This window comes from Pseudonaja textilis, chromosome 1 (genome assembly GCF_049901715.1).
Source record: "Pseudonaja textilis isolate UNSWEBS1 chromosome 1, rPseTex1.2, whole genome shotgun sequence".
NCBI classification, from domain to species: Eukaryota; Metazoa; Chordata; class Lepidosauria; order Squamata; family Elapidae; genus Pseudonaja; species Pseudonaja textilis.
The window spans coordinates 254498948-254511471 of NC_141990.1; the positions used below are offsets into that span (position 1 = coordinate 254498948).

The 12524-nt window shown below is 35.4% G+C and overlaps 1 protein-coding gene across 9 annotated transcripts in view; it reads right to left on the reverse strand.

Moving 5' to 3' along the window:
* Positions 1-12524, reverse strand: part of SHANK2 (SH3 and multiple ankyrin repeat domains 2) — a 358512-nt gene that overhangs the window by 290464 nt on the left and 55524 nt on the right. For all 9 annotated transcript variants that reach the window (XM_087921306.1, XM_026706776.2, XM_087921302.1 and 6 more), the window contains exon 9: positions 6952-7029. In XM_087921306.1, the coding sequence (XP_087777432.1) occupies positions 6952-7029 (78 nt within the window). The remainder of the gene's footprint in view (positions 1-6951; positions 7030-12524) is intronic.

The window sequence follows — 12524 nt, forward strand, 5'->3', positions numbered from 1 at the left end:
CTATGCGATTAACTGCTGTAAATCATCTGCATTCCAATGAAATATCCTGAGACATACAAAGAATATCTGAAAACCATTTGACAGCTGACACTCAATATTTTTCTTAAATATTTTATACTACAAAGTATGTACAAAGCTGTCCTGCAGATTTCAAAACAACTAGATGTCTTAGTATTTATTTTAATACAGATATTGAAAATATAATGCAATTGTGAGGTTTATATAAATATCCCAGAATATTTCACTTTCACATTATTAAACTTTGCTAAACTATATCCATACATTCCAAAGTAATCTGCTAAATCCATACTTAGCTATTAAAATTACATCACTTCTAAAATTATACAATTATAAAGTACTTGATTGGAGTAAGACATGCAAACATATAGAAACAGCCAGGGAAATGAGAAAAAAATAGAAATGTAATTAACACAACCACAACCATAATTGTATAGCCCATGCTGTACAAACACACACACACACACACACACACACACACACACTCACCAACAACAATTTAACTTTTCATTTCTACTATGCAATCCTAGTGCCCATATTTTCTTGGTGAGCTTTACCTTTCAGATTCTTTCAAGAGTGGATTTTGGCTGTACATAAATCTTGTGTCCTTGATCATACCAAGATTCTTTTTGTTGGTCTTTTTAATCTATGTCCTTCCTACCACAGAATTTTTTTTTAGCCCTAATGCATACTGATTCTGTCCCAAAATTTAGCATCACATGTGATATTTCTGCACAAAAATTCTCCTAGCAACTCTGGTTTAGAACCTAACATTTTCTTTATTCAAGCTATGATTCATGGTACCATCTGTAGTTAGATATTGACAGGCAGTAGTCTTAGAATAGCTATTATATATTTGTTCAACAACTAGTTTTAGCATTTGCAAATTTAAATCATGGGGAAAATCCAACATTTATCAGACTACATTTGCTAAAACATTGCAATATTGCTTTTTTAAAGGGATGCCTTTCCACTGTACAATTTCATAAATATGAAGGGTCAAATGAGAAATTTAAGAAACATACATTGCCAAGATATACAGATACAGATAATCAGAGTTGGAAGGGACCTTGTAGGTCATCTAGTCCAACCCTCCACCCAAGTGGGAGACCCTACACCATTTCTGACAAATGGCAGTCCAATCTCTTCTTGAAAGTCTCAACTGATGGCACTCCCACAACTTCCGAGGGCAAGCTGTTCCATTGGTTGATTATTTTCACTGTCAGAAAGTTTCTCCTTGTTTCCAGGTTAAATCTCTCCTTGTTCAATTTCCATCCATTATTCCTTGTCTGGCCTACGGGAGCTTTAGAAAATAGTTTGACCCCTTCCTCCCTCTGGCAGCCCCTCAAATATTAGAAGACCGCTATCATGTCTCCCCTGGTCCTTCTCTTTACTAGACTAGCCAAGCCCAGTTCCTGCAACCGTTCGTTGTATGTTTTAGCCTCCAGTCCCCAAATCATCCTGGTTGCTCTTCTCTGTACTTTTTCTAGAGTCCTACCTTTTATTAGAACGACCATTTTGGGCTGCTTTAGGAAAGGAATTTTCAAAGTAAGGTTCAGCTATAATGTGGAGAAAAAAGATCAGCTTGTCTACCTTTTAAAAAAAAGTTTCTCCAGTAGACAAATCGGTAAATGTGTTTCCTAAAAATAACCCCAAAATCACGTTCAGAATTACAAATGAACAAAACATAATTCCATATTTTCAACTACTTGTTAATGGAAAATAAGAACAGGATTGTAGATCATGAAAGATAAAAGTAAATCTTTGCCTCTCATCCTATTGTCCTCACAATAGCCTCCCAAAACTAGTATTCATACAATCTTAGTCACATCTTTCCCTCCATGACCACTACTAAACAGTAAGCAAAAAACACATACACTGTTCATGAATTCACATTTTATTGAATTATATAACTAGGGCTACAGAGAAATTATTTCTGATATACTTCAGTCTATTATTAAAAATATTTAACCTTTCATTTGATTAATAACCTTTCAGGTAAAACAACCCCTTTCTTTATTATTCAAATTCATCAATGGCTACTAATTCTTGAAAAAAGCAAAAAACAAGTTAATATTTATGCATTATTCTTCCATATCATTTTGTTTCATAGCAGCTAGAAGATATAATATGATCTTCTCATAGAGAGCTTTCAGCCATACTTATATGGTGAACCTTGTTTATTTGGTGAGTAACATACTCCCATATTAATTCCAAATTATAGGTTGTGAGATTAGCCAAAAATACCTATCACAGTCTACTTAATGAACACTGGGAGCCATTTTCAAATAGGTCTGTAATTTCTACCCAGAACTACTTTCCAACCATAGGCTTTATGTGGGATTGTGCCAATTTGTTCTAACAAGCATAGGCATAATTATTATATCAATGATATAATATTAGCATTGGCTTCCCCCTAATCTTGAATGTATAACACAAGACGGTAGTTTTCATTCACAGTACACTATGTATCACAGAAAATATATGGCTTGTGTTTAAGGATTAGGATGTGAAATAATGAGTAAATATTGTAATGTGCCTACAATGCCATGCTGGCCACATGACCGTGGAAATGTCTTCAGATAGTACTGGCTCCAGGCCTCGAAACAGAGACGAGCATCTCCTCTTACAGTTGGAAAACAACCAGCAGAATAAAGTCCGCAGGGATTTCTTTCCTTTCCTTCTATTGTTATGTGTACAATATGTATAGTATTTATAATGACATTATTTTTACAGAGAAAACATTCAAACGAAGAGTTAAATAATACAACTGAGAAATAATTTTTAAAGTAGTATTAATTGAATGAAATTCTGCCTAGTTATAATTAAAGATATAGTGCATTTCTTATCATCATATAATTTTAATTTATATGTATTTTTTCTGTTTTGTAACATTTATTTTAAGGCAAAAAATGTCAAGGGCAAAGAATGAAGAACCACACATAAAGTTAAACTGGTTTATTGCTCATGCCCTTACACAAGAATCTAATCAGCACTAAACTGGCACTCGTTAAAAGTTAATGGAATTCAAGAACTGGACTTGGGTTACTTGTGGACATGTAATGAGTCCAGGCTTATTCCTCTCTTAACTCCACCCCCAGGCTCTGCCTCTCATTCTCCTACAGAAAATGAAACATTCTGTTTGTCTTGTTTTATTTCAGAAGAAAATATCTGTATTTATAAAAATAAGTTTCTTTGAAATTCCTTTTTATTGCAGGAATAATTAGACTAATTTATGCAATGGATCAGATAAAGCAATTACAAACCTGAATGGATCTGATATGATTATCTGAGAAATAGCTTTTGCTTAGAAATCAAACATTGCATGGCATTGCATGTGTCAATCACCAATCAGTCCCAATTGATCCACATATAGTACTTCGATGATGATATGCAAGTCCTTGTTGACTTTTAGCAACCACATAAATGGATTGTCACACTGCCAGCCATCCTTACTTTAATTTCATTCCACTTTTGCTGACTTTAGAGCTTTTTCCAGAGAGCTGGAATATGTCCAAAGGGGAGGCTAATTTGAATCTGTCCAAAATATTCTCAAGAGACTTCTTCAATACCAAATTTCAAAGGCAATAATACTTCATATCTTGCTTCTTTAAAGTCCAACTTTTGGTTAAACAGAGTATCAGAGGGAATTACCATAGCTTGTGTGATTTTGATCTTTGTGATATAGGGACATTGCAGCATTTGAATATCTTTCCCAAGGCCTTCATGGCTACTTGATCAAGTCTGTTACTCTAAGGCGTATTACTTGATTGCTGGTTCCTTTACTATTGATGGTTGATCCTAAAAATCAGAAGCTATCCAGAGTTTCAACACCTTCATTGTCAATTCTAAAACTGCTTGTCATTAGTTTATTTTATCTTTAATTCTTTGTATTCAAGGAATAGTGATAATATTTGATCCCTTAGTTAATTCAGAGCCCAATGCCTAAAAATATTAATAATCCATCAAATCATAATCAGTAACAGTTCTTTCTTCATATGTTAAACAATTGTATGAGGCGTAAATTTGACTTCCCATTCACTCTCTCTCTTGGTTCACTTCCTTTACACCCTTAAGGCTTTAGTCCCATCTATCTTTCCATAGTTTTGATCACACATTCCATCCCCACTTACAGTTGACTACTTGTTTTGTAAATTCCACCAGTTATCTTTTTTCCTTTGATGTCAGACAATCAACATTTCCAGGAAGGCCTGGTTGGTTATTTAACTATTTAACTATTTCCATATAAATAGTAAAAGCACTTTCTCCAAAATCTTTATCTTTCACATTAATAAGATTGCCCTTTATCCCTTTATCCCTTTCTTAGTCAAAATCTTTATTAAGTTCTTCACTGTGCTTTGAAAATATTTTTAAAAGTATTGTTTTCCTCTGTATTTCACTTTCTGCAATTCCAAAAGAAAGGATGACTCACTGAGACGTTTTCTTTGTCCCGCTATTTTCAAAGACCTCTTTTCAACTGTTGTCAACCTTCCAAGTAGACCAGACAAGAAACGCAAGATAAGCTAATTCTACTCTATTATAAGATTGCATTATAGAACCTTGCAAGTCTAAAAGTAGAAATCTCCCTCCACCTCTTTTTAACCACCTGGTAAGATAGGGTGGATCCTTCCTAAGATTCTTTCTCTGCTCTTTACTGGGTTGCAGGCTGTTTGTCACAAAATAAGAGCACATGGTAAAAAGCAATAACATAGCAATGACCTAAGAAATGTACTCAAAAGGATTACAGAATCAGAAAATGAGTATTGTTAAATATTTACATCCATAAGAACAGGTAAAGATCCGCTATGTGGAGAAGTGTTGAAGAATAACCTAACCTAGTGAGCCTCTGTATTATAACATTATTTAAGTCATATAAGTCATTCTGGACTTATCCCTGATGAACGGTGCAGCAGCATCATTGTCTCTGTCTTTTAAAAAGGTGATAGACTATTGCCTTTAGACTACTGACCTAGCAATTTAATTAGAAATGTGACAAAAAAAATATGTTAGATTCCTGTTAACACTCTGGAGACTTGCACAACAAAAAAAGATGTTTTGAGGGAAGAATAAAAAGAGTTTAGGAAAGAGTAAACTGAGTAGTGTGAGAACATTTCATTTGTAAATATACAAATTGTAATAATGCAATAAGTTAATAACATACACTAAAATAAAATACAATCCATACTATATTTACCTGTCTGGTGCCAATGGCCCCAGTACTATTTAATTTTCAAAAACCATCCAGGAAAGCTACATTTTAACAAGTTTCCAAAAGCCATGAGAAAAAACTTGCCTTCATCTATGGCAGTGTTGGTGAACCTATAACATGTGTGCCACAGGTGGCATGCAGAGCCCTCTCTGTGGGCATGCGCACTGTCACTGCAGCTCAGCTCCACTGCGCATGCTCACACAACTCCTGCCGGCCAGCTGGACTTTGGGTCTCTGCCGTGCATGTGTGGGGGCACGTGCACAGGGGCGGGTCACATGCATGGGGTTGAGGCGCATGCACGGGGTGGCCACATGCACAGGGGTGGGACACATGATGGGCGTGTGCATGCACGTGCGCATGAGCTTTGGGGACTCAGTGCCCAAAAGGTTCACCATCTAGGGGCACAGAAGAGGGCATACCTCAAAGAGAATACCTCTTTTCATGCCCTCTTCTTGCTGTACCTCTCAATAGGCATTCTGTTCTGGATGAGCAGAAATTTGGAAAAAATGGTCTTGTAAATATCAAGATATTAAGCCTAACTAAAGCCTAATTTTACCTCAAGATATCTACACTATTTTATGCAACTTTTAATCTGGAGAATCACTTGCATGGTGGGAATACTGTCACCAATATTCCACAATAGAAAGCATAGTGTCTGTAGTATAAAGATACACAGATACTAATATAATTTTCTATATGGAAGATTCATATCTAAATAATTTTTTCATATCTGAAGCTTACTGATTATCCTTGAGAAATCATTAGAATCTCAAAATCATTTTATATGCTATGCTAAGTGAAGTTATAAGTGAGTCAAGATGATAGAATTCCAGATGATGCTACTTCAGATTCCAGATTGGTGAACATTTTGGAACATGTCTACCATGCATAAAAGCTTATTCAGTGAACAAGAATCAACTAAATATATTTCTATATGGCTGTGTTAACTACATAATGCAATTTGCCTTCTATTTTTATGCCAGTTGAATTGAAAAAAATAAGGAAGGAGAAAAACAATTGTGACCATATTTCTAATTATCTTTGTTCACTTTCTTAATTTGGAACAGAAGTTGATCTCTATATTACTATACTTTCTTAAGAAAAATGACAAAAATACATAAAAAACAAATATTTGTTTCATTCTACATTCTAACTTTGCACCTCAAGTAGAAATATTAAATTCTTGATATGTTGCACAGACAGTTTATTATGTAGGCATATATATACAAAATCTAAGGAAATGGGACACATCAAAATTCTACTAAACCAACATTTTATGTATTTTAGCCTTCCATTTAAAATTGCTATAAGTATAAGAAATACATCCTCCAAACAACACTGATCTTCACAAAGAGTAATATGGACATGTACAAAAAGTAGATAACAACCTTACAATCCCCTGCATCAGGGTGGAGTCAGCGTGTCTAAGTGGACCTGAGCATTTATTGGCTGGATACCTTTCCTGACCCCTACATGGAGTTCACAGCAGACGATTACTCATTTTACCTGAGAGAGAATTATCTGCAGCTACCAAGGATCTAACTCACAGCCTCCTGATTGTGAGGTGAGAGCTCTACTTCCAGGCCACCAAACCGCTCTATACAGTACTTTCATTTCATATTAATGCTTTTTACACAATGCATTTGCCATTTGCCAATGATATTCATTTGCCATTTAAGCTGCGATACACACCAAAAAACATTGTTGTCTTTAGTTATTCTTACCTGAAATGGTGACTGATTATTATAATTCTTTAATTCCTTGTTTGCGCCCCGTAGCAACAATACTCTCGAACAGCTGTCCTATAAATAAGTAGATTGTTACAATTTTTGTTTCCACATGCATAATAGTAAGCAGATCATCTGAAGGCATAGGCTTTTAAAAATTGTTAATGATCTTAATCCCTCCTATATAGGAACTATGGTAGGTTTTTAGAAAAAAGGCATTCTATTACTGTTTATCAATTATGGTAAGAGCTAACTGGTGAACCACTGTTTGTCATTGTAAGAACAGTTTCCCTAAGCTCAATCCAAAATACACATCCAAAAAATGAAAAAAGTAGTGCATACATACACATATATACTCAAAAATCACCATGGATCAAAGTTGCTCCATTTTGCACCACAGGAAATTCCCAATTATTTTATCTCAGGTTAAGTTGGAGATTGATAATGGTACCATCATTTTCTGGACTTCTTTCACAACTCTTTCTCTATCTGGAGAGAGGAATGACGTGGGCCACCCTATTCAATAGTTTAAGTTTGAAACAACTGAACAAGAATGTAGTACAGAGCCAGACTCCCTGCTTATAAACAGAAGTGTTGGTTTTTAAAACCTATCAATTTATAGCCAGTATAGCCAATAAGGGAAGTTATAGGCCAGTGATGGCTAACCTTTTTGTCGTCGTGTGCCAAAAGTGTGCTCCTATGCACGTGCCTGCATGCACGTGTGCCTGCACGCATAATGCAATGCACACGTACCCCCCTCCTGCTTGCCAGACCCCCTGCTCATGCGTGTGCATGCCCCTCCCACACTCGCCCACCCCTGTACATGTGTGAGACCCCCCCGTGCTCTATTTTGGGCTTAGTAGGCCTCTCTGTAGCCTCCTGGAAGCAAAAATAAGTAGCAGGGGCCACACTGCACCTCCCCCCACACCCCTATTTTGGGCCTAGTAGGCCTCCCTATAGCTCCTGGGAGCAAAACCAGGGCACAGGAGGTACGGCCCCCTCTGGCCCATTTTTGCTCTCAGGAGGCCGCAGGGAAGCCTACTAGGCCCAAAATGGGAAGTGTGGGAAACCTTGCTGCACCCCCCTGCCCTGTGCATGTGTACAGGACCCCCATGTCCCCCGTGCATGTGCATGCATCTTCCGCATGCATCCTGGCCCCCGCACGCATGCATGACAGAGACCTAAAAATCAGCTGGCTGGTGGGAGGCATGTGCACATGTACAGTAGAGTTGAGTTGAGGTGGGGCAATGGCTCGTGTGCCAGCAGAGAGGGCTCTGCATGCTTGTGCAGTCCAATTCTCTAACAAGGGTTAGGGGACCCCTGCCTTAAGCCATATATTGTTCATCACAAATACACCTCCTAACTATCATTTATTAAACTATGCTTTCTCCCTGGAAAGATTCACAAATACTCAAGTACACAGTAGTGAATGTATTTTTTTTTAATTTATGTCTATCGTTTGCGGTAGTTTCTGATTTATTAAATGCTTTCATCCTAATCACTACTACCTTCAATAGGACTGAAATACTCTATGTTGCATTCTTCTAAATTAAGACCAGTAGAACTTTCATCTGCCAGATAAACAAGTAAAAAAGGTTTTGATTAGCCACCAGAGATAAATTTCCCTCCCAGCAACTCAGTCAGAGATGGCAATCATTTTCAGGGTGACAATTGCACTTTTTAAGCCTCCAGGGCCAGAAGAAAGATTGAAACATTGTCATCAACAGAGAAGATGGTCCAACATTCAAGGCTCTTTGGGTTTTTTTTTTAAGGCAAATTATGTCAAGTTTTTTCAAGTCTTAAGAACTCAAAAAAATAATGGAATGGGTCAACTTGCAGCAGCCAACTCTCCAGGGACCACTTGCCACAGGACAACTTGTTGCAGGACAACTTGCTGCTGGAAAAATCAACAATTCAATTAATTATTTAAAAAAATAAAAAAATATTTAAATTTTGGTCATTCACAATTTATTTTTTCCTCCTTTTGCATCCTTTCTTTAATGATTCTATTCCACCATTTCTTCGATATTAGTGTAACTCTTGTTCCAACCTGTGGCGAGTTGACTGTGACGAGTTGTCCTGTGGTGAGTTGACTGCAGTGAGTTGACCATGGTAAATTGACTGCAGCGAGTTGGCCATGGTGAGTTGTCCTAGACCCATATTTGAGGATGGATAATGTAGTAAAAGTTAAGTTAGATTGAGATTTAGAATTAACTTTATTGTCACTTTGAATGTATATTTATCAGCATACCTTAAAATGAAATATAATTTATCTTCCAACTTCTGGGAAGCTTAGAAACCAAACACTGTAATGTTAAAGTTTTGGGTATTGATAAAATACTAAAATCTTGTTTGTCATATATGCAAAACCTATTGTTTTACAAGCTGACATAATTTGTGTGATGCAGGAAGATATAACTTGGGCATAACATCAAAAACAGCCAGAGATACATAGCATAAAATGTGTTATTTCTCATATTCAGATTGTGTATTTATACAAATATGGTTATATATCAACTAACTAATAAATTGCTTCCTTTTGGTGGGTAAAATGACCAGAGTAAATAATTAATTTCTGCTGCTTCTTGCAAAATCTCCAGCTGCTTGTATGAAAAAAATCTAGCCAAGTTAAACCATTAAACTTCTCAAGTATTATTTCATTATTTTCTCTGATTGTTTTTTCAGGACCAAATCATAGCTTCATCTCTTCATTACTTCCATTTTGACATTTCAAAGATGTAGAACTGTTAACCAACCATAAAATCATTAACTGCTGCTTTAAACTTGATCTTGCTACAGTAAACGCAAACACCTGGCACTATTCTAAAGAATGAAATATACTGAAGACATCCCAAATAAATGCATTATGGCAAATATTTTAAAGTTTTTGATCGCTGATTCCCTAAGATAGGGTGTCAAACTGGCAGCCCATGAGCTGGATGCATAGGCCACGGGTAGGTCATGCCCACGCCAGCTCTGTGAAGGGAAAAAACATTGTGAAACGTCACATGATGGCAACGTGACACTGTGAGTTTGAGCTCTAAGGTAGTCACCTTCTAAAACTTTGTATGAATCCTTTTAGTACTACTACTTAGGAACCAACATCCAAACATTATTACACAACTGGCCTGTTCAAACATAATTAAAGTCAGATTTTTTTCAAAATTATAATTTAAACTTACCACACAATAACCTAAGGAAAAATCAAGCAAAGGGACCAACATTACATGTGAATCATATTGTTGTCACCAGCTGCTACAAGTGTTCAAAACTCCTGCCTAAAACTCCCCCAAAATAGCTGTGTATAAAAACTAGCATTCCAGAGATGCAATATTCTGTAAAATATGTGAACACCTCATTTATTTTCTGATCATATGTAAGAGATAATATAATAGTTTTCTATTTGAAAATTTTCCAGAATAGCAAGTAGTTCATGATATTCCAGACTTGAAACAACTAAATCATAGTAAGTTTCTATATCCATACACAAAGCATTGACTCATGTAGAGATTAATACATGCTATTGTTATGTACACAATGAATTAAATACATTAGCAGGAGCAACTACAGGTAGTTCTCAACTTACAACAGAAAAAAGTAACCTATGACCAGTTTTCACACAACTGTTGCAGCATCCCCACAGTCACATGATCCAAATTCAACTGACTCATATTTATTTTTTTTTAAAACAAGTTTTATTGATTTTACAAACAAACAAACAAAACAAAACATCATTAAACATTAAAAACATAAAACCTCTTTCCATTGTAGATCTTTACAAGGCAGGTAACATATTGCTTTATATCACGTACTTATAATTTATCCCATTTCCATATAAACACGTAAATTCTCTTTACCAAATTCCACATTGTTTCTCTTTAATCATTATTCAATCATATTTCCTTTCTAATTTATCTGGTATTCAGTCATCACATTTATATTTTCCTCTGGCTTGTTTATAATTATTCTCATCTAGTCTTCCTCCGAGATTTGATTATTTAATTCTTAATTAAACACACACACATAAGACATAAACATAAAAACATAAAACTTTCTTCTAGAAAGTAACTTGGCCCCAGATTACCTCATTTTGTATGGACTTCAATTGAATTCATGCTCTTCTTATATACCATTACCCTTCTTATTTACCATTCTATATCTATTATATAACTCCTCTCCAGTTTTGCCTCATCTTAATTCTGTTTTATATATTTAATCTTGCTTTAAAGAAAAATATTTTTATATCTTTTGTCCATTTCTCCATTTACATCTGTCTCGTTTCCAATTTAAAAAAGAATAGTTTCCCCTAGAATCACTAATCTGAGTATGATGCCTTTCTATCATTCCCCTGAATTAAAATTTAAAATAACACCTAAATCCCAATCATATTATGCTTAGTACATTCTACTATTTCAGAAACCAATACTACAATAATAAATCCATAACAGTCAACACGTTAGTCCATTAAACTCTATATTTAAACTAATATTTTAAACATTCCCTTTAGTATTTTATTAAAACTTAATATCATTCATTATTAAACCTTTTAAAGTTATACCTTGATATTTTAGTCTTTTATTAGATCTTAAAAAGTTCTGATTATCTACTTATAATACAAATACCACTATTACAATACTCATGTGTACTTTGCAGAATCCCCCCTTTTTTAAAAAAAAATCCCTTATATTACCCATTATCCCCCCAAAAAATTCCTTTTCTCTATCTTGTTTTATACCTTTGTAACTTTTTTCCCCTTTTCCCTTTCCTTCTTAGCCCGCCTAAACTTTTTACCCCTCCTCTCCAAACCTCTGCCTTCTTGATTTCCCCTTTCTGTTGCATTCCTCTTTCCTTTTGCTTTCTAGCATTCTGTTGTTTTTGCATTTTCTTTTTCTCTTTCATAAACATTTTTTTATTTCTTAAGTCCTTCCTTTTCGCTCCTCTCTTTCTCCTTTCTTTCTTAGTCACACCGTTTAGTTCATTAAAAATGGCTTCTTCTTCCTCGGCTTCTTCCAGCTGTTGTTTAATTTGCTGACACATGACAAGCGCCATATCTAGGAAACAAAGGGCTTCTCCCATAACATCTTTGCCTTCTTTCTTTATTTTTAAATATTGTTTTTTTAGTTCATCAAGAGATAGAGCCATTTTAAACTGTTTCTTCTTCTCTTTCTGTATCCTCTTCTTATTATTAAACCAATCAGTTATTTCCAAACTTAAAACAGTTCCCAAAAGTCCCAAAGTCCCACAGTCATCAAACAGTCCAGGCAGAGTACAAGCTTCTTCTTTTTACAATTTCTCTTCTAGGGGTGAAGTCAAATTAGGGAAAGAAATCTGTGCTTTAAGTCTTTCTTAGAATTAATTTCTATTCTCTTTATCTTCAAGGCATCTCCTCCAGCAAAGTCTTAGAGTAAAAATTTGTTTTCCCAAGCCTTTCCCTTCCCACTTATAACAAAGGAGTTTAGGTTTTACCTTCTATCAAAAGGCTGGTTTCCCTTGTCCATTTGTTAATTGCATAAGGGAGGGAGAGTAACTTCCCCTTTTCGTCACTTTTCTTCGCAGCTGAAAACATCAAT